The 24,243-nt window shown below is 41.3% G+C and overlaps 2 protein-coding genes across 10 annotated transcripts in view; one reads left to right on the top strand and one right to left on the bottom strand.

The window, feature by feature from the left end:
* UHRF2 (ubiquitin like with PHD and ring finger domains 2) overlaps positions 1–14,325 on the top strand; it is an 85,851-nt gene extending 71,526 nt beyond the window's left edge. The window contains exons 16-18 of one of the 8 annotated variants that reach the window (XR_011568034.1): positions 350–10,469; positions 10,556–10,678; positions 11,524–14,325. Coding sequence is in view for 1 of the 8 variants with exons in the window: in XM_019965970.2 (XP_019821529.2) it covers positions 350–496 (147 nt within the window). In the remaining 7 variants the exon portion in view is untranslated. Of the gene's footprint in view, positions 1–349 lie in introns of all 8 variants that reach the window. The other 7 variants (XR_011568035.1, XR_011568032.1, XR_011568037.1 and 4 more) reach the window with 7 other exon arrangements.
* Positions 12,651–24,243, bottom strand: part of GLDC (glycine decarboxylase) — an 88,121-nt gene continuing 76,528 nt past the window's right edge. For both annotated transcript variants that reach the window (XM_070794572.1, XM_019965969.2), the window contains 4 exons: positions 18,697–18,792; positions 15,269–15,441; positions 13,818–13,898; positions 12,651–13,328 (listed from right to left, as the gene is read on the bottom strand). In XM_070794572.1, the coding sequence (XP_070650673.1) occupies positions 13,185–13,328; positions 13,818–13,898; positions 15,269–15,441; positions 18,697–18,792 (494 nt within the window). In that variant the 3' untranslated portion in view covers positions 12,651–13,184. The remainder of the gene's footprint in view (positions 13,329–13,817; positions 13,899–15,268; positions 15,442–18,696; positions 18,793–24,243) is intronic.

Here is a 24,243-nt window from a genome sequence, read left to right as displayed (position 1 = left end):
GCCCCATCAGGAAAGATAAGGATTAAAATCCAATCTGGGTGAGGCTAGTAGGAACCATGCAGAATTCTAACACTCAATTCACTGAATGAGGAAATTTATATAAAAATTGTCATTTGCCTGAAGTCTCACAGTGTGTGTTAGAGGTGAAACTGAAGCCTTGTTTGTAAGTTCATTTTCTACTGCAGGTTCAGGCTTTGACAGTTGTTCATCTTTTATGTTTCTCTTGTTGCCAAACAGTAAGTTTCTAGTTCAATTCAAAAGCCTAAATTGTTGAGTATTTTCTATGTGCTTTACCCTCAGATGAAATCAGGTGTGTTTACTTTTCATTTTGCTTTTGGTTTTGCCTTAGGATTGTTTGCAGCGCTCCTTTAAGGCTCAAGTGTTCTCCTGTCCTGCTTGCCGGCATGATCTTGGCCAGAATTACATCATGATTCCCAATGCGGTTCTGCAGACTCTACTTGATCTTTTCTTCCCTGGCTACAGCAAAGGACGATGATCTGTCTACTACTGTGTTGCTCCCCATGGCTTTTTGGACAATAAGGAATCTAAAATGGTTGGGGGTGGTTGGGAGGGTGGAAGCAATGGTGGACCATATCTCACGTTCTGAAGCAGCTAATCCTCTTTCCTACATAGCCATCATCTTGTGTGTGTAGTGAGAGGCCCATTTCTCAACTGTCTTTTAAATATCAAAAGGTAGTTCTTGTCAGTTAACAACTAGTTTTAAGGAGTAAGAAGTCAAAGCCTCAGCTCTAGTTGATATCCAAGTTATGATTTATTTTGCAACTACCTCAGGACAGAAAAGATTTATGGGGATTTTTTAAATCATTGAGAAATTAGTTAAATGAAATTTTAGCTACACACTGCCTCCCAAATATTAGTTGTGCCTGGTTCATGTAATTTGATTTTAGAAAAGGAAGTGACACTTGAGATTGTTGGAATGAACGCAGCTTCTGTAGTGTGCATAATACATTTTTAATGTCTTCTTCCATTTCAGTGTGTGTTTTGCAAGAACAGGTTCATTTTTTAGCCCATTTTGTGAGCTCCATTGTGCTTTTTTCTGGTGTTTTATGCAAGTTGACTACTAATGAGAACAATATGAATGCATCGTTGCTGCATTAGTGTAATGTGGTGTGGTTTTGCACTTAAAAGAGGTATTCAGATGATCTAGTTGTAAATTTCATGAAAAGCCTCTTCTGTACTAGTCAAACTGCTTTTAGTGAGTCTCACCAGTGGTTTTACATCTGCAGAGCATTGAGGACTGGGCTGACTTTTTGAGAGGATTGAAATTGCTTCATATTGTGATCCTAAATTTTATATTCACTATATTCCCTAAAGTATACCTTAATAAATATTTTATGATCAGAAAAAAGCTCATCTTGCTTCACTTTTTTACATTTGTATGGCTTATATTTGTAGGTATATTTAAGAATCAGTCACTTCCAGAGTATTTCAGTGTGTGTTTTTACTGAAACAGACATTATGCACAATTTTTTACTCTTAATTTTTGGTATGAAATCTTAAGTACTAAAGGATAGATTTCACCCTGAATTTGATTTTTTTTTTTTTTAACTAAATGGGGGAAATTTTCAAATTAAGAACCTAGTGACTATTTTATCTATAACAACTCAGTCTTATGTTCAATTTTAGCATAATCAGTGATACTTGTTTCACAGACATGAGAATATTCTAAAACAGTTCTAGTTTCTGAAACTAAATTTTCACAAAAGTTTTAATATTATTGAGTCAGTTTTCCTGCCCTTGAATACAGAGTCAGAAATATATAGTCAGAAATATAGTCTAAAACAGTTCTAGTTTCTGAAACTAAATTTTCACAAAAGTTTTAATATTATTGAGTCAGTTTTCCTGCCCTTGAATACAGAGTCAGAAATATAGCTATATTTATTGAATATTTGCTTTGCATTTGTTCATTTTCATGTGTACTCACTTAACCCTACTGACAGTCCTAATAGGCAGAACTTCTTATCCCCTTCTTATGGATGAATATCAAAGGCACAGAAAGGTTAAGAAACTGGCCAAAGTTCACTGGACAGGGGAGTGACAGAGCTGTGCTATACACAGGCCATCGGAGTCTACACCTGGCAATCTACTTTGGGCTACATAGGCTTACGCTTGAATATAAGCCAGACTGGTTTCAGAACTTTTCCTGCATTCAGTTAAGCTCAAACACAGTGATTGGAGCTACTGTCAGCGAGGGCTAGTTTTAAACATTGGAATTGTTTTTATTTTGAATAAATTAGGTTGAAAATGAATCATTAAATTGCATCATCTGGTGTTGGCCATATTGATGCATGAAGAGTGGGGAATACCTTCCAGTTTCAACTACTTGAACTGGTTCTACTACTTTTATTAGGAAAACAAAAGATTCCCACATTTATGGTATCTATTTATTTAACTTTGCTATAAAATGATAGACTGTGAATAAAAAAACTGATTACAGTTTAACATGTTCAGAAGTGTCAAGAATGTCTCAAAGCTAAACAATTTTATGTTGCTCAAGCTTTTTTTGAAGACTTCAAGGTTTTTTAACATAAAGCATAGGAAGTTTAAAAAATTTAATGGTAATTATATCCTCAAATCTAGTAAATATTTGTTCAAATTTCTCTTGTCTCAAATATCATAAATGGATATTTAAGTTTGTTTGAATCAGGACCCAAATAGACTTTAAATTGTTATTACTTGCTATCTTCGTATCTTTAATTTGTGTATATCTCCTGAATCTTTTTTTTTTCTTTGCCTTTTATAATTTGCATTTTGAAATGTCAAAAGCCTTTCAAACAGAATAGATTTTGCCAGTTGTAACCATGTGGTACAGTTTAACCTATTTTCTTCTAAATTGGTAGTTAGAATTCAAGAGTGACCAGATTTAGACTTAAAAGTGTGGCTGGGTAGGCAGCAAGACTTCTTCATAAGTGTTGTAGTTGTCCATCAGGAAGGTGGGACATAATATTTGATTGTCTCTTAGGCATAAGTTTGAAAGATGAGATTTTTACTGGATTCTGTTACATTTAGTAAGTTATCAGATCAGATCAGATCAGTCTCTAAGTTGTGTCCAACTCTTTGCGACCCCATGAATCGCAGCATGCCAGGCCTCCCTGTCCATCACCAACTCCCAGGGTTCACTCAGACTCACGTCCATCGAGTCAGTGATGCCATCCAGCCATTCATCCTCTGTCGTCCCCTTCTCCTCCTGCCCCCAATCCCTCCCAGCATCAGAGTCTTTTCAATGAGTCAACTCTTCGCATGAGGTGGCCAAAGTACTGGAGTTTCAGCTTCAGCATCAATGAATGATGATGAATCAGCTTCATTCTTCCAATGAATATTCAGGGCTGATTTCCTTTAGGATGTACTGTTTGGATCTCCTTGATGTCCAAGGGACTCTCAAGAGTCTTCTCCAATACCATAGTTCAAAAGCATCAATTCTTCGGTGCTCGGCTTTCCTTATAGTCCAACTCTCACATCCATACATGACTACTGGAAAAAACCATAGCATTGACTAGACATACCTTTGTTGATAAAGTAATGTCTCTGCTTTTGAATATGCTTCTAGGTTGGTCATAACTTTCCTTCCAAGGAGTAAGCATCTTTTAGTTTCATTGCTGCAATCACCATCTGCAGTGATTTTGGAGCCCAAAACATAAAGTCTGTCTCTGTTTCCATTGTTTCCCTGTCTATTTGCCATGAAGTGATGGGACCAGAGGCCATGATCTTAGTTTTCTGAATGTTGAGTTTTAAGCCAACTTTTTTCACTCTCCTCTTTGACTTTCATCAGGAGGCTCATTAGTCCTTCGCTTTCTGCCGTAAGAATGGTGTCATCTGTATATCTGAGGTTTTTGATATTTCTCCTGGCAATCTTGACTCCAGCTTGTGCTTCCTCTAGCCAAGCGTTTCTCATGATGTACTCTACATATAAGTTAAAATAAGCAGGTTGATAATATATAGCCTTGGCGTACTTCTTTCAGGATTTGGAACCAGTCTGTTGTTCCATGTTCTAACTGCTGCTTCCTGACCTGCATACACATGAGGCTAATGGAAGCTTCCTGATGGGAGAGACTGACTGAGGGGGAAACTGGGTCTTGTTCTGATGGGTGAGGCCATGCTCAGTTAATCTTTAATCCAATCTGTTGATGGTCTGGGCTGTTTTCACTCCCTGTTACTTGACCTGAGGCCACAGTATGGTGGAGGTAATGAAGATTACCTCCTTCAAACGGTCCCATGCTCTCACTGCTGCACGCAGTGCCCCCAAACCTGCAGGCCACCACTGACCCACACCTCAGCCAGAGACTTCTGGACACTCATGGGCTAGTCTCCTGTGGGGTCACTGCTCCTTTCTCCTGGGTCCTGGTGCACACAAGGTTTTGTTTGTGCCCTCCAAGAGTCTCTTTCCCAGTCTTGTTTAAGTTCTGGCTGCTCTATGGTGGGGTTAATGACGACCTCCTTCAAGAGGGCTTATGCCATACCCACCAAGAAGCCTTTCAAAAACAGATTTAACAATAAAGGAACTCTTGAGAGGAAGCTCACATTTGTTAAGCATTTATGTGTCAGACATTATGACTGATACTGAAACTTTGCAGCAACCCAACAAAGAAGACATTTCTCTTTTATTACAAAGAAACTGGCTCAGGAAATGGAAGGAAAGTAACATCTGTGCTATGTTCTATGCCTATTGGGGTTTGTTTTTGAAGATTTTTTGATGTGGAGCATTTTTAAGGTCTTTTTTGAATTTGTTAACAATACTGTTTCTGTTTTAATGTTTTGGTTTTTTGGCCCTGAGGTATATGGTATCTTAGTTCCCCAACCAGGGATTGCACTTGCACCCCCTGCATTGGAAGGCAAACTCTTAACTACTGGACTGCCATGGAAGTTCCTGTTTGTTTTTAAAGTATGAAAAAGTATAAAAGTAGTATATACACAAGCTAACTAGTATTGATCATTTTAGGATCATTCTTAAGATTTTAAATAAAATACTATAAACAAAGACATACTTTAATCAATCACCTTGCCCATTCCCCTCCCTAAGAAATTATGAGTTCAGTGTTGCCTTTTCTGTTTATTTTTATACTTAGGTATTCATAAACAAAATATAGTCATTCAGATGTTGAAATCTTGACACTTATTTCATTGGACTTTATGCTTTGGGATAGTCTTCTCTTAATAGATGAACTTAGTATCTCTATGTTTATTATCCTGGCATGTATATTCCTGTCATTGCAGTTGTTGTTATGGAGGATACAGGAACGAATCTTCTCTTTCCTCCTTGTTCTTACATTTAAAGCAGATTTTATCTTCCCCCGACCCCCCAACACACACACCCATGACCAAAAGGTAACGTTTCTATCATTCTGTGATCATCCTTAATCTTTCAATATACCTACACATGAGAGCATATTGATACTGATATTTATAAAATGGTCAATTAGCTCAGTTTTTTCCTGAATAAAACAAGTATATTTTTATTTCCCTTCAAATTATCTTTTCTGACCTATTTTCCATGTTAATGTTTAATATTTGTTATAACTTATTTTTAAAACTCGTTATTTTAAACATGACTTACTGATTTACTTGATAAGTTTTGTCTATTTACTCACTGTTTCTTGTTGAATACTTCAAGATGTTTTTGTACCAGACTTTTCAGTGAGTCTATGAACAGTAAGTTTTCTCTTTGTGGGCTGAAAGTGTCTTTTTTCCACACTGATTTTAGAAAGCTAAATTGTCTGGGTTTAGAATTGTAGGTTCCCAGTTATCTTTCTGTCGCATCCTGTAGGTATTCCATTGTGTTCTGACATCTTTTATTGCTGAAAAAAGTTGGATGTCATTTTGATTATTTCTTTCAAGGATGTACATTTTTCTGTCTAATAACTTCTGAGTTTCACTAAAATCTATCTAGGTGTGGATTAATTTCTATTTGCTTTACTTGGGATTCACTGTATTCCTTTAAATTGAAAATGCATTTCTGGAATTTTTAATTTTTCCTTTAAAAATAATTGCTCCTCCCATTTTTTTATCTCCTTCTCAGCCTCCTAGAAGTTTGCAGCAGTCTACCCTCCATACCTTAATATCTCTTACATCTGTCTCTTTACCCACTCTGTGCTACAGTCTGGTAATTTCCTTAGATCTTCCAATTCACTGAATTTTCTGAGTCTAGTCCACTGTTTAACTGAACCAGTTGTTAATTTTGTTGAATGGGACTCTTTCACAATGCAGCTAGTATAAATTTGACTTCTGTGTTCACATGCAGCAAAGATTCTTGTTGGTGACTTTGTTTCCACCCATGGCCTGGGAGGGAAAGCTTGCTTTCCTGCTGTGACCCTGAACTAGAGATACCAAGTTTTCAGTCCTCCTACTGGGACAGAACTTTCCCCATTCTAAGCATACCCCATCTCTACTTCTTACTATCCATTATACCTGCAGCCTCAATTCCTAACATCTCTCTGCCCTGGCATCTTTGGAACGCCAGTTCCTAAGACACATCCAGTCCAGCCACCTCCATTGGCCTTGCAGTGTCAGGTCCTTTGGGTTCCCTCTTCATTTCTGCCACCTGGAGTTTTCCTCTTCTTCCTTGAACCTTTTTTTTTTTTTTTAAACGGGGGGGAGAGAAGGTTTTCACTGGCATATCCATGTCTTTGGAGCAGGGATAGCAGCTATTCCCATGTGTGTTCATTCTGTGTCCAAAAAGAATTGAGCACCATTGGTAGTGTTCATTCCAACTCCTATTCATACACACCCTGTGAGGCGAGTAGCATCATCTCCACTTTACTGGAGATGAGAGTTATTCATCCTTAGTCACTAAAGGTAGTCAGGAGCAGACTTAGAATTGAAACTCATTGCTGTGTTACTTAACCACTACTTTATCTGCTTCACTGTATCGACTATTAACTCCAGTATTTTTATATCCTTTTGCTCTTCGAAAACCAGGTTTGGACACTAAAGAGAACCTGTGTGTAACCTGACTGAATTTCATCTGAAAATGTCTAAATGGTTGTTGCATGGCACTTGTTTCTTTTTAGAGACTCTTCTCATTTTCATATAAAAACCTTGGACTTCATTCCTAAATGCAACTAGTTTCTGGGAAATAATGAAGTTGTGTAAGGATGGTACTGAGGCTGTAAGTTGTGTAAGGATGGTCTTTCAGCCTCTTGTCTCCAAACTGCCTATTGCTCCTCAGGAGAATTAGACCCCAGTCTGACAGCACTTCTGTGAATGGCAGGCACTGTCCCAGGCTAAAGGCAGTCTTTCTGACAAAATACAGAAATAGTGCTGACTCTCCCCCGCTCCCCCGCCCCACAACATGGCTAGCACCACACACTATACTCACTCCTTTGCTATTTGCGAGTTTATTTAACAGCCTACCCAACTGTCTCCTTCCATGGAAAGTATTTTCTTCATTGTCTTTTGGAATGCATTTGAAGCCACTTCTCTTAACCAATAAAAACATCTAGTTCTTCTATTTTAGGGAACTTTAATATTCTTATGTAGTTCACATTAGATAAAATGTCTTGAATGCAAGCAAGTTATCTTTTTCCACTCTTTATGCCAGACTTTTAAGAAAGAATCTGTTTGTATCTAATTCTGCTTTGGCTGCTTCCTACTGCAGTGAGTAGCAATTTTGGATCAAGTTCCCAGTGGCAGCACTGTTGGGGGAAATTCTGCATTTTTGGGGAATGACTGACATCACTCCTGGTGCTGTTGGATTCCACCCTGTTTTCTGGGAATTTATGACTGTGGCTCTGACTTAAAACACTTAAATCTTCTGAATCTCACCAAGGTTTTCGTTTTGTTTTTTCAAATGCTCCTCAGACGTGGTTTTGTAGGAAATTGCAGTTGTCATACTCCCAACTATATAAAAGCTTTTTTACTGGTGAGGTTAAAGTACAATGCAATAAGTGGATCAAAAGCACACTAAAACTCTCTTGCATTGGTTCTGAAAATCCTAGACCTCTATAAGAGATCCAGACCCACAGAGAGCCATGGAGGTCCATTAAAAAAAAATAATTTGTAGTTGATTTTTCAGCCTTCCATTATTCATTGATTCCCTTGAATTCAGAAGAAGTTTCAGGCACTCTCCAACCTGCATTTTAGAACTTAATTTGTAAAAGAATGATGGCCATAACCTGTAGCTTAATGTAAGTAGAAAATGAAATCTCTTGATGAATTTTATAAATATTTCCTGTAGGAACAATGATACAGAGGAAAGAGGTAGATTTCCAGGCTAGCCTTCAAAGGCCTCTTAAACCATAGTTAAGCAGCACTGCTTTTACAGAAAAGGTATCTTAGTAACCCTTCCTGGTTCCAGGCACCAGAGACTGCCCCCTCCCCCAGATTGACCATGTGTTCCAAAACTTTGAGACAGGTCATCTGAGAACAGGGATTGTATCTTCTTTAATATCAGGGACTTAGTCCCCATTCCCAGGGATTTATACATGAGAGGTGGGGAAGAGACCTGGAAAAACCTCCAGAAGAACAATGTGTACAAAGGCTCTGAAGTTAGTTGGCCAGGTAAAGCCACAGCCGGGAGGCCCTTCTGAATGGGGAGGACTAGGAGATCAAGTAGTGAATGAAGCAAGTGAATTACACCTGAACAGAACGAAGAGGCAGCAGTAGGAGAGCATCACTCACCCACACAGGTGCAACAGGGGCCCTGTCTACTGCGGCCACAACCAGCCCCTTGGGAAGCCCCTGGGAAGTTTCCACTAGCCCTGGCCTCAGGGCTTTGCCACTCTCTGGACTCTGTTTTCAATTTCACAGATATTCTAACCCTAAGATAGTCACTCCTCTGTTGCTCACTTCCTTACCTCTGTCCTCAGGTTTGGCTCTTACTTGCTTTCCTCAGTTCAGAAATCTTGCTGCCTAGTTGGCTTCTAAGAAAGACTTCTTGCCCTTCCTCTTCTCTCAGGGCCCTCCCTCCCACACACATTTCCCTCCTGATCATGGGGTCCTCCCTCTACCCTTTTTATCGAAGGGCCTCGCCACTCTACTGCATCTGGGCCCTCCTCCCAGCTCTTTCTCACCCAGGGAACGCAGACCCTCGGTCTCTTCTGCCACCTCCATGTGCTGCCTGCCCCTCATTACTGTGCCTCTCCTCGTCTGCTTCCTGCCAGCCTGCCTCCCTCCCAAGTTTGGGCCGCCTCCTGCCTCCACCCCTCCCTTTTGTGAGACTGCTCTCAAGTCAGCTTTTTCACTGTCCCCCTGCCCATTCTCTCGATTTCTTCTCCTCTCCCTAATTTGAGGGAGTTCTTCCCGCCTGCCTCCTTGGGCCTTGTGCTCATGCTCTCGACTCCCTTCTCACCCTGGAGCACTTTTACCCCCCTCCCCCACCCTGTCATCTGACTTTTCTTTCCTGTCAGTCAGTCACCTGTCTTGTCACTGAGCTAATGATGATCTTTCCTCTTCCGCATCTAAATCCTTCCTGTCCCCACCATAGGCCCTTACCACCTCCTCCCCCATTTCCTTCTATTTCTAACCTACATCTTTCCCCATTTTCATTTCTCTCTCCTCACTTCCCCAGTTACAAATCCTTCCCTCCCTTCCTGACCTAAGGACCAAGCCCAACCCCTCACCCCCATACATTTTCTCCTTTTCCCTCCATCCTGAGCCAGGGCCCCATTTTTTCCTTTCTGGACCCCATTTTCGTCCCCTGTGATCTTGACTGTAGGCTCAAATCCCTCCTCCCCGTTGATTTCAGAAATACTCCAACACCTTTCTTCAACCCCAGCCTTTATTCCTCATCTTCTTTCTTCCTACCCTATTTCCCAGGGATTCTTTAAACCCTTTACATATGAGACTGAAAATAGCCAAATGCTTAAAGATGGAAAATACATATACTAACATCTTCAAACATGCTTCTCCCTCTTCCTAATCCCTCTTCCCCACATCTAGTCATGGCTGGTTTCATTTTGTTCAGATTTTAGGCTGAATGTCACCTTGTAAGAGAATCCTTCCTTTCCTGCCATCCAATATAAAGGAGTCCCAAACCCCTAGCCACGTACCATACTGGTTTTTGTTTTCTAAAGAATATTTAATCCTGTGAAATCTTTGTGTTTGTCCATCTAGAATTGATGCCCCATGAAAGAGGCCTTAACTATCTTGTTCATCTTGTATCCATAGGTCACTGAAATGCTGTGTGTGTGTCCGTGCTTGATCCTGTCCAATTCTCTGTGACCCTATGGACTGTAGAGGCTGGAAGGGGACTGTAGCCCACCAGGTTCCTCTGTCTGGATTTCCCAGACAAGAATACTGGAATGGGTTGCCAGGGGATCTTCCAGATCCAGGGATCGAACCTGTATCTCCTGCATTGCAGATAGATTCTTGATTGCTGAGCCACCAGGGAAGCCATTTAGAATGGTACCTGGTACATAATGAGTCAGTCTGCTGAATAAGTTAGTGATTTCTGAGTGCCAGACACTATGTCAAGTGCTCACTTTGTCTTGTTTAATCTTTCCAACAAGGCTGAGGTAAGTATTTTTATTATTGCTATTTTATACCTTAAATAACTGAAATGAAGAAAAGATAAGTGAATTTGTCTGTTTTCTCAAAACAGTTGGCTTATCTGAGAATTGAATTCAATCTGTATGAAGTCACAACTCATGTTCCTTCTACTTTTCTGATGGTCCAGAGGAAAGGGGCTGTTAGGAAAGGAAAGGAAGGTGGATCTGAATGCAAGGTAGGTCAAATTGGAGTTGGGCTCCTGAGCTGGGTCAAGGAGGATAGGGTGTAGAGTATAGGACACCAGACCCTAAGTTTAGAATGAGGATATGAGAGCTAACATTGAAGAGCACTTTCTTTGTGCCAGACACTTCCAAACAATATATTCTCTCCCACCTATGAGTGGTAGGTAATAATAGCATTTCACAGACTAGGAGTCTGAAGTTTGGAGAGATGCAGGGGAGCCAGGATATGAATGACCCCAGGCAGTCTGACTACAGGGCAGGTACTCTGGTTGCTGTCCTGTGCTGTTTACGAAAGGCGTGTGCTCCGTGTTGTACACCAACTCCTGCTTCCTGGATTCTTGTCTCTGGACATTCTGCAGAATGACCTAACTGACGTCACACTCCTGCCTCCAGCCTACCTCTTACTGCTCTCCGTAGAAGAGGTGATGGATGATGACACTCCACTAGCACTGGGGAAACCCCACTTTTTATCACCCCCCCTTTACCTGGGATCAGCATGGGGCAGCGATTGTGGATGAGTGTATCTGCTCTACAGACTCAAGCTTTTCTCCAGTGGGGTGTCCCCAGACTTAGATTGGTAAAGCATTGGGGTAAGAAATGGAGAAGCAAGTCCTTCCAGCTAACGATCTAAAACCACAGCTGTTTGTTGAACACATACTGTGTGGAAAGCCCTAGCTTGGCACTGGGAATCCAGTGATGAATAAGATATGATTCCCGCTCTCAGAGAATTTAGTGAGGCAGATAAAAACCAAGTAAACAGAATAATTATTAACTGTGCAGAGAGTGTAGGATAACAGACTGAGTGCCAAACTAGAAAATAACAGAGCCCATTTCACAGAGATGTGTGGAAGACCTGAAGAGTTGCTGAAACATGAAGAACAGGAGCCAGCAAAGGAAGATGGTGGGACAAGTGTTCCAGGTGGAGGATGTCACACAAGCAGAAACGCAGGTGAACACAGGAGCAGTGAAGACAAACAGTTTACTTCAACCTCTGAGTCACCTGCTTTTGCCCCAAACATACTCCAGGGAATATGGACTGAGAAGGATACAGATCTTTATCATTTAATTATTACGTAAGAAAGGAACCATGGATCCCATCACTTCTCTACTGCTTTGGCCAAAATGAAGAGTTCTACAGACCTTTTAAGTGTGAGATTAAGTAGACCACTTGCAGAGCATTCAGTAGAGTGCTCAGACCTTTTGTTCACATCACTGTCATAACAGGTCAAATAACAGTTGTTTGAGTAATAAGGAACCAAGTAGTCAGAATTAAAGCAGATACTCAGGAACAATTGGAGAAGAACATCCAAAGAATTTGCTATTTCCATAGGAAAGTTATTTGTGACAGGCATGCTAGTTGCCTACCTGAAACTCCTTCTTTTCTTCAGTTAACAAACTTCTGATTTTCTTAGGGGTAGTAACATGCCCAGGTGAAAGACCTGGGCATATCCCCTTGAAGCTCAGAGTGGCAACTTGAACCAAGCCTGGCCAGTAAAAGTGCAGAAGTTATTGGGTGGAACCTCTGGAAAAACATTCCAGAAGAAGCCAACTTGGATAGACTGTCTTTCATTTCTCTTCCTTTTCCCTACCTAGAACTGGGTATCTGATGCCTGGGTACACAGCAGCCATCCTAGGACCATGAGGATGAAGACTATATGCAAAGGAGGCAGAATAGAAAGACTGAAGACTAGCTCTTGACTTACTACCTCTGGACTTACTGTTACATGAGAAAAAATAAATTATTTGATTAAACTGCTGTGTTTGCTTTTCAGGTATATGCAGCCAAACACAATTTTAACAGGGCTAAAGTGGCAATCACTGCTAAGACATACAAATGGGTTCTTTAGCCAAAGACACAACCGATAATGCAACAGTTCTACTGGGTGGATCATCTCATTACCCTGCAAATCCCTCTGAGCGTAGGGTTATGAGGGAGTTAATGCTGAAAATTGGATCAAAAAGGCATTCTTCAAATTGGAATGCTTTTATTAGAATATTAATTGCAGACTTAAAACTACACATATGGAAAAATGAAAACACTCAGAAATGCTATTACAGATTGAGTAAATTAGGAGGAGGAAAAAGATTTCTTCAGTGTATACAAAATGTAAACATTTGCCCTGGGGTTTCCCACAGATGGCACAGTCCACAAGGACTTATTTGGAATAAAAATACCTATTGGATCTGCAGTATAGCCTCTATAACATCTTCAAACTTGCTATATTGAAGTGAAAGTTACTAGCACACTCTGAATCTTCTATGCAAAAAAACTAAATGGGCCCAATCAAGGCAACTGCTGTGTGTGAAAGCAGAGACACCGGAGCAAATCAATCTTCCAGCAATGAGCTTCCACGCACTGTGCTAACTGTATTTACATTTACCTTGAGAGAATATACACAGTATATAAAACCCCTACTTGAGTCTGTGGTGGAAAATGAAATATCTCATGAGATGCTCCAAAGCGCATCAAGTCAGTCACTTGAACTTGGGGAGAGAACACTAAGAAGAGGCCCTCTTCTGTTCAGAAAATGGGGACTCATAAACATCCATGGGTGGACAGGTGCAAACCAGGTGCTGATCTCCGTAGATGTCATCAATCCGGGAGATGGTTGGCCAGAATTTGTTCTCTGGTTTCACAAAGGGCTGCAGGGGACAAAAGACAGAAATGACTTGGGATATCCTGAGAAGTTTCTTGGAGGGGTGGGGTGGGGAGGAGACTGCAATGCTGCTCCCACACCTGAGAGATCACTGGCCCAGAAAGTACTCAAAAATTATAAGAAGCTAAAATCTAGCCTCCTTCGTCACCATCCCTCCAAATCTCCCACCCCTGCTCCGCCAGACTGCAGAGCACCTTCACATAATTAAAAGGATGATGGTAGAAAACACTGACCCACTAGACAGACCCTTATTTGGTCTTCCTGCACTGTGCGCAGGTTGGCACTGTGTGCTTGGCACCCTGACCTCAGAACTTGGAAAGCCAATTTCTATGTTGTGTCGTTCTGCAAAGGTAACCTACATATGGTCACTATAGTGAGGAGGCGGCAAGAGCGGAGCCCTTGGAGTGGGTGATGGCCCCTCATACGCACGTGAACCTGGACCAGCTGGCACGTCCAGCTTCAGAGGAGAACTTACAAGCGGGAATGCTGCCACCTCTCTGGAATACGGCCGATCCCAGTGGGAGGATGTGACGCAGGTCAAGGAGTGTGGAGACATCTGAGACAGAGACAATGGACAGGAGAGGGGTCAGAGCAGAGGCCTGCCTTTCCCTCTGCTCATCACATCTGCCAGCGAGCTGATGAAAGCCCACGGATGGAGGGTGGTGGTTTTGTTTCAGTTTGTGGGGAAGGAAATTTTGGTAGGAAAATGTTTATTGTGAAATATTTCGAATATCAGAAAGTAGCACATTTACCACCCAACAGAAATCAACATTTTGTCATGTTTGCTTAAGCTTTTAAAACAAGAAACATTACAGATACAGTTGACCATGCCAGCCTATCCCCTCTCCATCTTACTGCTGGTCCTCTTCACCAGTGCCAGCCACTATCTTGAATTTTGTTGTCATGATTCTCATATTTTTATACTATTACTGTATATGTTAATAAACTGCATAGAGCTTAGTTTGGTACACTTTTAAACCTTATAGTATCCTGTGTGTGTTTTATCCTCCACTTGCTTTTGTATCTCAGTATTATATTTTTTAGACATCTATTGCCATTTTTTTAAAAAAATTGTCTAAATCCTGAAAGAATCATCAGTATCCAGAGAAAAAAACGATGAGAGCAAATCATATTAGATTCCTCCACTATCCTAGGAGACTCGCACGGGACCAGCCTTTTCCCACCGGTCATTGGCCCCGGTGCTTCACCTTCAGCTGGGCAGCTCTGGACTAAGCTCCTCTGTACATCTCAGACTGCTTCTCTGGCTTGGAGCCGTAACGACACAACCACAGCCTTTGCGGTATTTTCAGTTCACAATCCCTCAGCTTAACAGTGGCTGGACCTAATACAGAACTCTTAGGGCTCTGACCAGATATAAAAGGAACAGTTTTGAAGAGGCGAAGCAATGTTTAACAAATTTTTCTCCAATATAGGCCGTAAACATGGTAAAAGATTCAGGCCAAGTACCAGTCTGGTTGTTCTAAGAGGTAACTATTCCAATATGAGAATATCTTTATCCAGAGTGTAAAAGGTAAATAATCTCAGTAGAGAGCATCAAACAGAGATACAGAATGGTAAGACTTCTCTAACTATAAAGTCCATCAGTCTCTGCTCCCTCCTTTGACAGCCAACTGGGTCCTTGTGGGGTGAACAGCACCAAACAGATACATAAAACCAACAAGTGCCCACTAAATAGATATTTAAAATTAGAACATATCAGAAATAACCACATTATACTTGAGTAACCACTGCTGTGTTGATTCAAGATTTAAACTTTCAGGTAATGAATTTATCCTCTCAGAAGAACAGTCTTATTCTAGGCGAGGATGTCATCTTCCAGTCGAGTTCAGAGGTTGCCAGCACCCCACCCAGACACTGCTTTCTGCTCTCTGGGATACTTTAGATAAAGTACCAGTGCCTGTGTACCTTCAGTGGGTTGACCCTGGGGTCGATGCGGCCCTCCTCAATGTCGGCAATTTCCTGTCGGATGCTGATCATGGCATCGCAGAATCTGTCCAGCTCCGCCTTGTCTTCCGACTCGGTGGGCTCAATCATGAGAGTGCCTGCCACCGGCCAGGACATGGTGGGGGCATGAAATCCTGCCAAGGAGATGGGGGAATTTGTGTCACTTAACTTTGACCTCCCCAGTTTGGAAGAAGAGACCCTCCCCTTCTTAAAATGTATTCCAAGGAAAACAATCTGAAAATTTTGCTATTGTATATGTCTAGGGATTCACTTCAGCACTGTTTATGGAAGAAAAGCTTAGGAAGTAACATGACATCCAACAGCAGAGGATCGGGTAGGCAAATCTTCCTGGGTATCCATACAATAAATATGCAACCATTCCATGTATTTAAATTTATATTTGTTAATGGCTCTGAACATTTACCCAATTTAAGTGAAAAGGGCAGGCTACATAACCATATTGTCTTGTTTTTAAAATGACAGTATATTATATATGCATATATATATATATACACACACATATATTTGCATGTGTGTATTATACATACTTTTTATATATGTGTATATTTTATGAGGGAAGCTGTTTCGAAGAAGAATAAATACTAAAATTTAAACAGGATTATTGGCATAAAATGAGGGTTTTTATTTTACCTTGTGTTTAGAATCTTTTTATAATGTTCATGTATTACTTGCAATTAAGAGAAATTAAAATATTATAGCCTACCAAAAGCTAAATAATGAGGTAACAAGCATTAAGGACCCTGATGTGAGTGTTACTGTCCTTATTGTACAGATGAGGAAACTGAGTCTTGGCCAGGATGTATAAAGTCTTTGTCTTTACACTGAATACAGGCTGAAGGTATTTCTATGTTTCCAAAAGTTTTCACATGCTAAGATGAATTTACAAAATATGATTGAGAGAGAGATTTCCTGGACAAAAGCCAAAAAGAACTTTTCCCCAATTCTTACAATTTTTCCTGTGAAACTTTAAAAGATGAAGAACAGCCTCTAGGTTGATATTCCTGTCAACTAAGTTTGCCCTGGAGGTCAATGGTTCCCAAATTCTGGTGTGCATCATTACATGGGGCGCTTTAGAGTCATGCCTGCATTGTTTAAAGGATTGTCTTCTCAACGTTTTATTATAGAATTTTTCAAATATACTGGTAAGTTGAAAGGACTATAGAGTGAACACCCGTACACCTATATGGCTTCTACAATGATGCTCTGTTTGCTTTATCATGTATCTAGTCATCTATTCCTATCACATATCAGCTGGCAAAGAATCCACCTGCAGTGTGGGAGATGGGTTCAATCCCTGGGTTGGGAAGATCCCCTGGAGGAGGGCATGGCAACCCACTCCAGTATTCTTGCCTGGAGAACCCCCATGGACAGAGTCACCTGATGGGCTACAATCCATGGGGTCACAAAGTGTCAGACATGACTGAGTGACTAAGCACAGTCATCTACTCCTATCACATATCTAAAGCATTTGCCTTAGTTTTGATGCATTTTTCAAGCATGTTACAGTCATTTATACCCTTCCCCCTTAAACATTTCAGCATGCATATTATTAACTAGAGTTCCATATCTGAATTCAATATCTGTTTCCATATTTTTGTGATAGTTTGCACAAATTTTAAGTACCATTTAATTTTTGACAAATGCATATAACTGTGTCACCCAAATCAGAAAGAGTCTTCTTTTTAAACAAGCTGATCTCATTACCCATTAAGTCCAACCTCAATTCCACGAGTGAACAAATTCAGCCCAATATTTTCTGCAATAGTGGTTCTCATATCTGGAACCATCTGAGTTGTCATGGAAACACAGATTCCTGGATTTTGACTCTGATTCAGGAAATCCAAGGTATGAGCCTTTAAAAACTCAGAATCAGGTTAATCACAACACTGTTAATCAACTATACTCCAATATAAAAATTTTAAGAAGTTAAAAAAACAAAGTTAAGTTTGGAAATCTCTGCCCTCTGGCAGGGTGCCCCTCACACACCTGATAAGATTCATCCATGAAGTACTTGTAAATACAGATCACTGTGCCTCATCCCTGGAATTCTGATTCAGTAGGTGTGATTAAGACCCAGAATCTGTGTTGTCATCTTCATTGTTTGTTTGTTTTTAGAGCCATTCACTTATTCTCTCACTTGTTAAACACAGTTGTTGAGTGCTTCCTATGTGCCAGACACCTAGACCATCCTGAGCCTATGGCAAGTGTAGCCATCACTCTATTAAACATCAAAATATAAAGGTTGTAGATAGAACCGAATTTGGGAATACTGGGCAGTAACTCCAAATACCACTTCTCTTCTACCCCTCATCCCCCGCCTCCCTCCTTGCAAATGCTGCTGCAGTCAGATGTGGGAAACAGACCACACACCCCAGAAATGAAGCCTCATCCTGAATCAGTTACTGGCCGGGAGGTTAAGTCAGGTCACAGGAGTGGTCAAGAGGAGATTCTTAAGCAACTGCTAATTTCATTAATGAAAACCATCTTTGGTTTTCCCATTTATTATCAGGGTAACTCTGCATAATAAGATCATTCATTCATGGGAGGAAATGAGTCACTATGTGACTATGTGGGACTCCTGTTATGGTAGTAAAACTATAAAATTATTAAAGTTTTCACATTCCTTATTAAAAGAAGTCATTCAAATCATCTTAAAATTCAGATAGACTCCACATTCATCAAAAGGCAAAGTTCTCCCCAACTTAGCCTTCCTGAGAAATGAAGTCTTTGATGTTATTAATGTCACTAAGAAAACATTTTAATAAAGCCTGTGCTGAGTGAACATCCACTAACAATACACAGTTTAAAAAAAAGCTTCAAAGAAAACTGCATCATCTCTGTGAAAACAAGGTGCACCTATTCCTTCATCTCTAGCAGCAGATGAAACAGTTATGCCACGGCTGAGGGGGCTCAAAGGCCATGAATCTCAAATGCCATTCATCCAATACTCCTACACGTTGTAGGCTCTCCACTGCCTCTACCATCACAGCAACTTACCTCTTCATGGCCCTCTCTGTCTACTTGGAGTGGGATAGGTCAAATAATTTACCAGAAACATGGACAGAAGACAGCAGTCATTTTCTTTGGGATTTTAAATTTTGTTAACAACAAAGACTCCTTTCCTAGCTGTTGATGGATTCAAGATACGTGATTTAATATCTTTCAAAGGACAGAATCTGTGGGGCCATAGGGCCATAGTTTTTTTTTTTTTTTTTACCCACAGTCTACGGCTCGCCATTTAGCCTATGGATCAGTTTACTGTGGTGCAAACACATTCAGTCTGTGGTCCATAACCAGGATGGGCAGCTGCATAAATGTCAGAAACCCAAGTTCTCCTTAAGGGGGGTCTTTCCTGTGAGACCACTCACCATAATCTTGAAGCCTCTTGGCCACATCCACAGCCTCAATATTTGCAGACTTTTTGAAGGGTCTTGTATCCAAAATAAATTCATGAGCCACATATCCTGTTGAGAAAAATTATTTCCATTCATGATTAACATCAGCTTGTTGTTTTACCCAAGAAAATGAACAAATAAATCAGCTTTTTAATGCATATCATTGAGGACCAAGGAACAATGGGTACTTGGTAAGTTATAGTTGACAATAAAGCCTTCATCTGCTCTTATTACATATAAAAACTGTTAACATGTCATGTCAATTTGTTCCATCCTCAGTGTTCTACACACCCATGAACCAGGAAGCGGGTGGCAGGCAGGACAGGAGCTGGAAGGCTTACTAAGGTCCCTGGGGATGAGACCACTTTTACTCAAAAGACCAAAAATCTACTTGCAACAGTTTAACATGTCATCATGCCTGGTCCTTATACAAAATTTTATTTTATATATATATTTTATTTTATATAAAATATTTCTAGTGTTAAAACTCCATTGATACATTTTTCAACAAGTTTGCTACCAATATCCAATTAATGGTTTCTTCCGTGGGCAGGTAAATGTATACTAAATGTATATGTGTAAGACACAATTTTATATGATTCTTCAAAGGGGCTTATGAGGTTTCAGTTTCAGGCTTCAGACTGAGAATTAGAAATAAGGCTGTTGAACAGCACACCGCAAGTGGCAAGGAGCTGAAGAGGCTGAAGTCTTGCGGCGGTCAGTTCACTTTGCTTCTCTAGGCTCAGGCCACCATCTCCCCATTATAAGCTGTTGACCACCCATCCAACATCAAGAATAAACCACTAACTCAGCATTCTTAAATAGAACAACATTCCTGGGAGTTTCCCAAATGCCATGGCCTACATAACTGATGAATTATCTTCAAGGAAAGTATCTACTCAGTAAAAAATAATGCACTCCTTCTTAACCCACTATCCTGATTCTCAGCAAACAATGAATCTACTTAAATATACTTGGAGAAGTCATAACTTCTCAATCCTGAGGAGAATAGCTCCAGTCATTAACAGACCCTGAAGACAAAATCTGTGAACTGCTCTGCTTCTTGTGTGATGAATACATATGAAGGGGTTAGCTTTGTTTGTAAATAAAAGTATGAGAACCTAAGACTTTGAATATACTGTCACCACATATCTTTAAAACAAGCTTTCTAACAATGATGAGGATTCAATAGTAAGGAGTATGGTTCAAAAGGAGAAAAATGTATTCAGAGGTAGATAAATCTAGAGGGGAAAAAAAAAAAGTGCCTTAAATGACCAGCTGGAATATTCAGGGGGAAAACTGTGAAATTATTTAACTCCTCATCAACTATTAATTTCAGGAATCCTAAATGCCCCACTATGCTACCGCAACTGGGGAGCCAAGCCTTGAGCTTCAACCCTTCTTTTCTGAGGTTCTGGCAGCCACCCTGGCATTGTAACAACAACTCAAAGAAAAAGGCTAATGGAGCTGACTGCTCTGCTCTGCTCTGTGGAACACTCAGCTGGCAGGAGGGGAGGAGGAGACAGGCTCATGATGGGGAGGAGTCTCTTTTGCTGGCCAGCAGACAGCACAGTCTTTCAAGCAAAGGTTCAGTTACTGAAAGGCCCCATCAAGCCCAGCCCAGCCCAGCCCAGCGCTGCTAAAGCAAGACTTCATCTGCAGAGGCCCCTGCCACAGCCAAGTGGTTTGGGAAGAGTTCCATTTCCAAAATGAGGTTCAGATGTTATTTTCTAAATCCATATTCTAATATGTTCAAATGGAAACTGTTAGTGGGATTTCAGCGTCTCTCTCTTCTGTCTGTCTCTACTTGAGCCTGAAAAGGGGTGACATTTAAACTTCATGTCTGTTGGGGGCCAGCCTGGAAAATCCCATGGACGGAGGAGCCTGGTAGGCTGCAGTCCATGGGGTCGCTAAGAGTCGGACACGACTGAGCGACTTCACGTTCACTTTTCACTTTCATGCATTGGAGGAGTAAATGGCAACCCACTCCAGTGTTCTTGCCTGGAGAATCCCAGGGACAGCGGGGCCTGGTGGGCTGCCGTCTATGGGGTAGCAGAGTTGGACACGACTGAAGCGACTTAGCAGCAGCAGACCCCTAGATGATCATCTTTGTTTGCAGTTTTTAGGGAGAAAAGATATACAAATCTTCTATGGCATACGGTGAGTCAGAGGAATCTGAAGTAGAAATTGTATAAACTGATTAGTGCAAGTTTTAATTTTCAGTGAGTAGGTGTTTCCTCGGGGCCTAACCATGACTATAACTGAGAGTCTGAAAAGATAACAAGTCAACGGAGCAAGGAAAGAAGCCAGGGATGGGAGTAGGAGATGATAGAAAAGCAAAATAGAAGTGGCTTGGCTCTACGCTTGGAACATCCCTCTCCCAACCCCTCATGAATTATCTTACAAGGCTGAGGATGACCTGGGAAAGTGCTACAGAAAGATAAGACTTCCCAAAACTGGAACTTACTTTTCCTGCATCCTCAGAGTGAGTGCCTAGAAATAAATGGAACTCACTAGCTAATTAGAAAGCTTGGGTGGGCAATCGACATTCAGTCATGCTTTTCAGTTGCAATCCAGGGACCACAACAAACAGCATCAAGAGGCCAGTTTTCCTGGGAATGAGGTCAGGTGGGTGGGGCCCCTAGCCTCAGGAGGTCACTTCCCAGCCAGGGAAGTGTACCCTCCCACCCATGCAAGGGTGCAGCCTCTGAAGCCCATGTCCACCAGCCTATAAAGGCCACCAGGAAAACTCCTCAAGGACAAGAATTTCCTTGTTAAGAGTTAAGATTTGTCTAAGATCAGAAAGGGATAAGCACTTAAGAAGTTGAAACATAAAGAAAACACTGGGACACTAACAAAATGGTCTGTTCCTGACAAGAACTCTGTTTAGACCAGACAGTGAGCCTAGCCTCCCACATAAGCAGACACTTGTAAACATCTTCAATTCCTCCTTTCAAAATGCCTCTGTTTACCTGAGTCAATTCCTTTCCTCATCCTTGCACAATAAATACTACCGCTGCTCCCCATCCTAATTCTTGCCTATAAATTCCTTGCTTCACAAAACCCTAAGCGTCAACAAGTTAGGCTGGTATTTTCAAATCTCTCAAAGAAATGGCTCATAAAGGGAAGCCTGAGAACTTCCCTGGTAGTCCCATGGTTAAGACTCCATGCTACCACTGCAGGGGGCATGGATTCTACCCCTGGTTGGAGAGCTAAGATTCGCCAAGTCTTACCGCTCTGCAAAAAAAAAAAATGGGTGGGGGAGGAAGGCCTGTAGTTCACTAAAATTACTACCTCACAGTCGTCCATAATTCCAGTCTTATTTAGAGCTGGTAAATATGATTAAGATGAGTAACGGTCTTCTAATATCGCCATTAGACACTCTGGAATACAAAGTGTTTATTAAGGACATTTCTATTTTGGGCCATCTGGAGGTACAGTGATCATTCTTTTTTAGGCCCTAAAATACCAAACCTCTGATTGTGTAATGAATGTGTTTACCAGACCAAACACGAGACAAGTTTTGTTTCATGAACTTTGGGATTGGGTAATAAAGTCTGTAATCACCAATATATTTCTGCTTGGGATGAGAAATACAATTCATTATTTCATTCTGGGATAAAATGTCAAAACAAATGGAAATTTCATCCATCTTTTTGTGTTACAAGCCTCCTGGGACAGCCTCTGCCTAAAGCAGTTGCTCGCTGCCAAGCACACGGCAGGCGCCTGATCGGTACTAGCTTGCTCACTCTCCTCTCCTCGAGTACCATCTCCCCCCGTGCGGTCCACACCACATTCATTCTCGCTCCAAGGAACTCAGGTTTGCATCCCACAACTCTGTGAACACACTAAAACCACTGAAGTTCAGTGGGTGATGTGCATGGTACGTGAATCCTTTCTTGATGAATTTGTCAAACTTAATCCCAAGGACATATTAAATAAAAAATAATTTAACAACTAGGGAAAAAGTACCCTATACCTTGTAAATTAAAGCAAAAAGATTATTTCCATGCATCACATTGGCAAAAACTTTTTGGGCTTGGCCTGTGTTCCCAGCCTGGCACTTGGTGTTCACTGGGCCCTGGGGCCATGGTCACTCACAGGCTGCTAGTGTGATGTAAGTTTGAATTAAGGATCTGGGGGCAGGCAAGGTCAAACGTGTCAAGTGCGTAAATGCATTCATATCCTGAGATAATTTATCTTCTACAACTCTAACTTATGTAGATAATCAGGGGTGTTAAAAAGAAAAACTAAGTAAAAGATATTCATTGCAGCGTTGTTAAAAATAATGTGGTGGTGCTGAGGGAACCCCATAGAATCTGACACATGATACATACCATAGAATGGATATGGCCACTTTCAAAGGACATTTAATGACAAGGGAAATGATCATGATATAAAATGAAGTTTAAAAAAACAAGATACAAGCTCAATTGTCTGAAAGTACGGTGGGAAGAAATACAACAAAATATTAAGCCGTTATGTCTGCTTGATGAAACCATGGGTCATTTCCATTTTCTTCCTCAAACTTCTTTGTCCAAATTTTCCATGTTGAGCACATGCACATGACTTATACAGCCAGACAAAACCAAGACTGCTGCTATCCTGAAGGCCAATACAGAAGCAGGATGCATCTCACAGCACAGGAGCTATATTTGAATTAATTAGTAGCTCTTGTAGCTTCTTTAATACCCACTTCAGAAGCATTTCATTGTGTTGCTTAGAGACATATTGCCCACAACGTTCTTTTCTCCTCTCTGGGGAGAATTGCTAACCAGAGCTGATTATTTAGTTCTTTTCTATTTTCAAACTCTGGAACCACCCTTGTGGATACATATTCACAAAGCAAGATTGGTCTTTAAATTAAAGATCACAGATGGAGATGCACACAGGCCAAGAGACAAGCAGGGCCTTGCTGCTGTGGCCCTGGGACTGAACACTGGTTACTGACTGCTCGCTGCCCTCTCTGCCCCAGGCTCAACATACAGCGGTCCCTGCTCTCCGATGCACACCCACTGTCAGGTCCTGCCCGCCTGACTCTCAGGGCAACCCCTCCTACCACCTCCAGGGTGACTTGATGCCTCTCCTATTATTCCCTCTACAGTAGCTTCACTCTCACCTCTTCACAGCCTTTCCCCTGGCAGCTTGAAATCACCTTATTCTCTTATTTAAAAATAATGAAGCTGCATCCTATTGCAGCAGCTCCTGCCCCCTTCACACTAAAGCCCCCAAACCATGAAAGTGTCTGCCTTCTCCTGACCTCAGTCCATGTCTCAGCCCCTTTCCAGCTGGCCCTTGCCTTGCTGCTGGCCCTAACTGCTTTCAAAGGTGACAGAAGGCTTCCTACTGTGAAAGGCATGGGTTCTTTTTAAGACTTGAGAGGCCAGCCACCTGCTCTTCAGCTGTGCCTCCATGTCACGCAGGACCACCCACGTGTGCTGACTGTGTGTGCTGTGTGACGCCAAGGACTGAGGCAGCCACAGCCTCCCCCTGCAGGAGCTTAAGGTCTGCAGGAGCGAG

The sequence above is a fragment of the Bos indicus genome, chromosome 8 (assembly GCF_029378745.1).
Source record: "Bos indicus isolate NIAB-ARS_2022 breed Sahiwal x Tharparkar chromosome 8, NIAB-ARS_B.indTharparkar_mat_pri_1.0, whole genome shotgun sequence".
Classification (NCBI taxonomy): Eukaryota; Metazoa; Chordata; class Mammalia; order Artiodactyla; family Bovidae; genus Bos; species Bos indicus.
The sequence above is the reverse complement of the archived record's forward strand: the minus strand, read 5'-3'. Positions and strand labels throughout refer to the sequence as shown.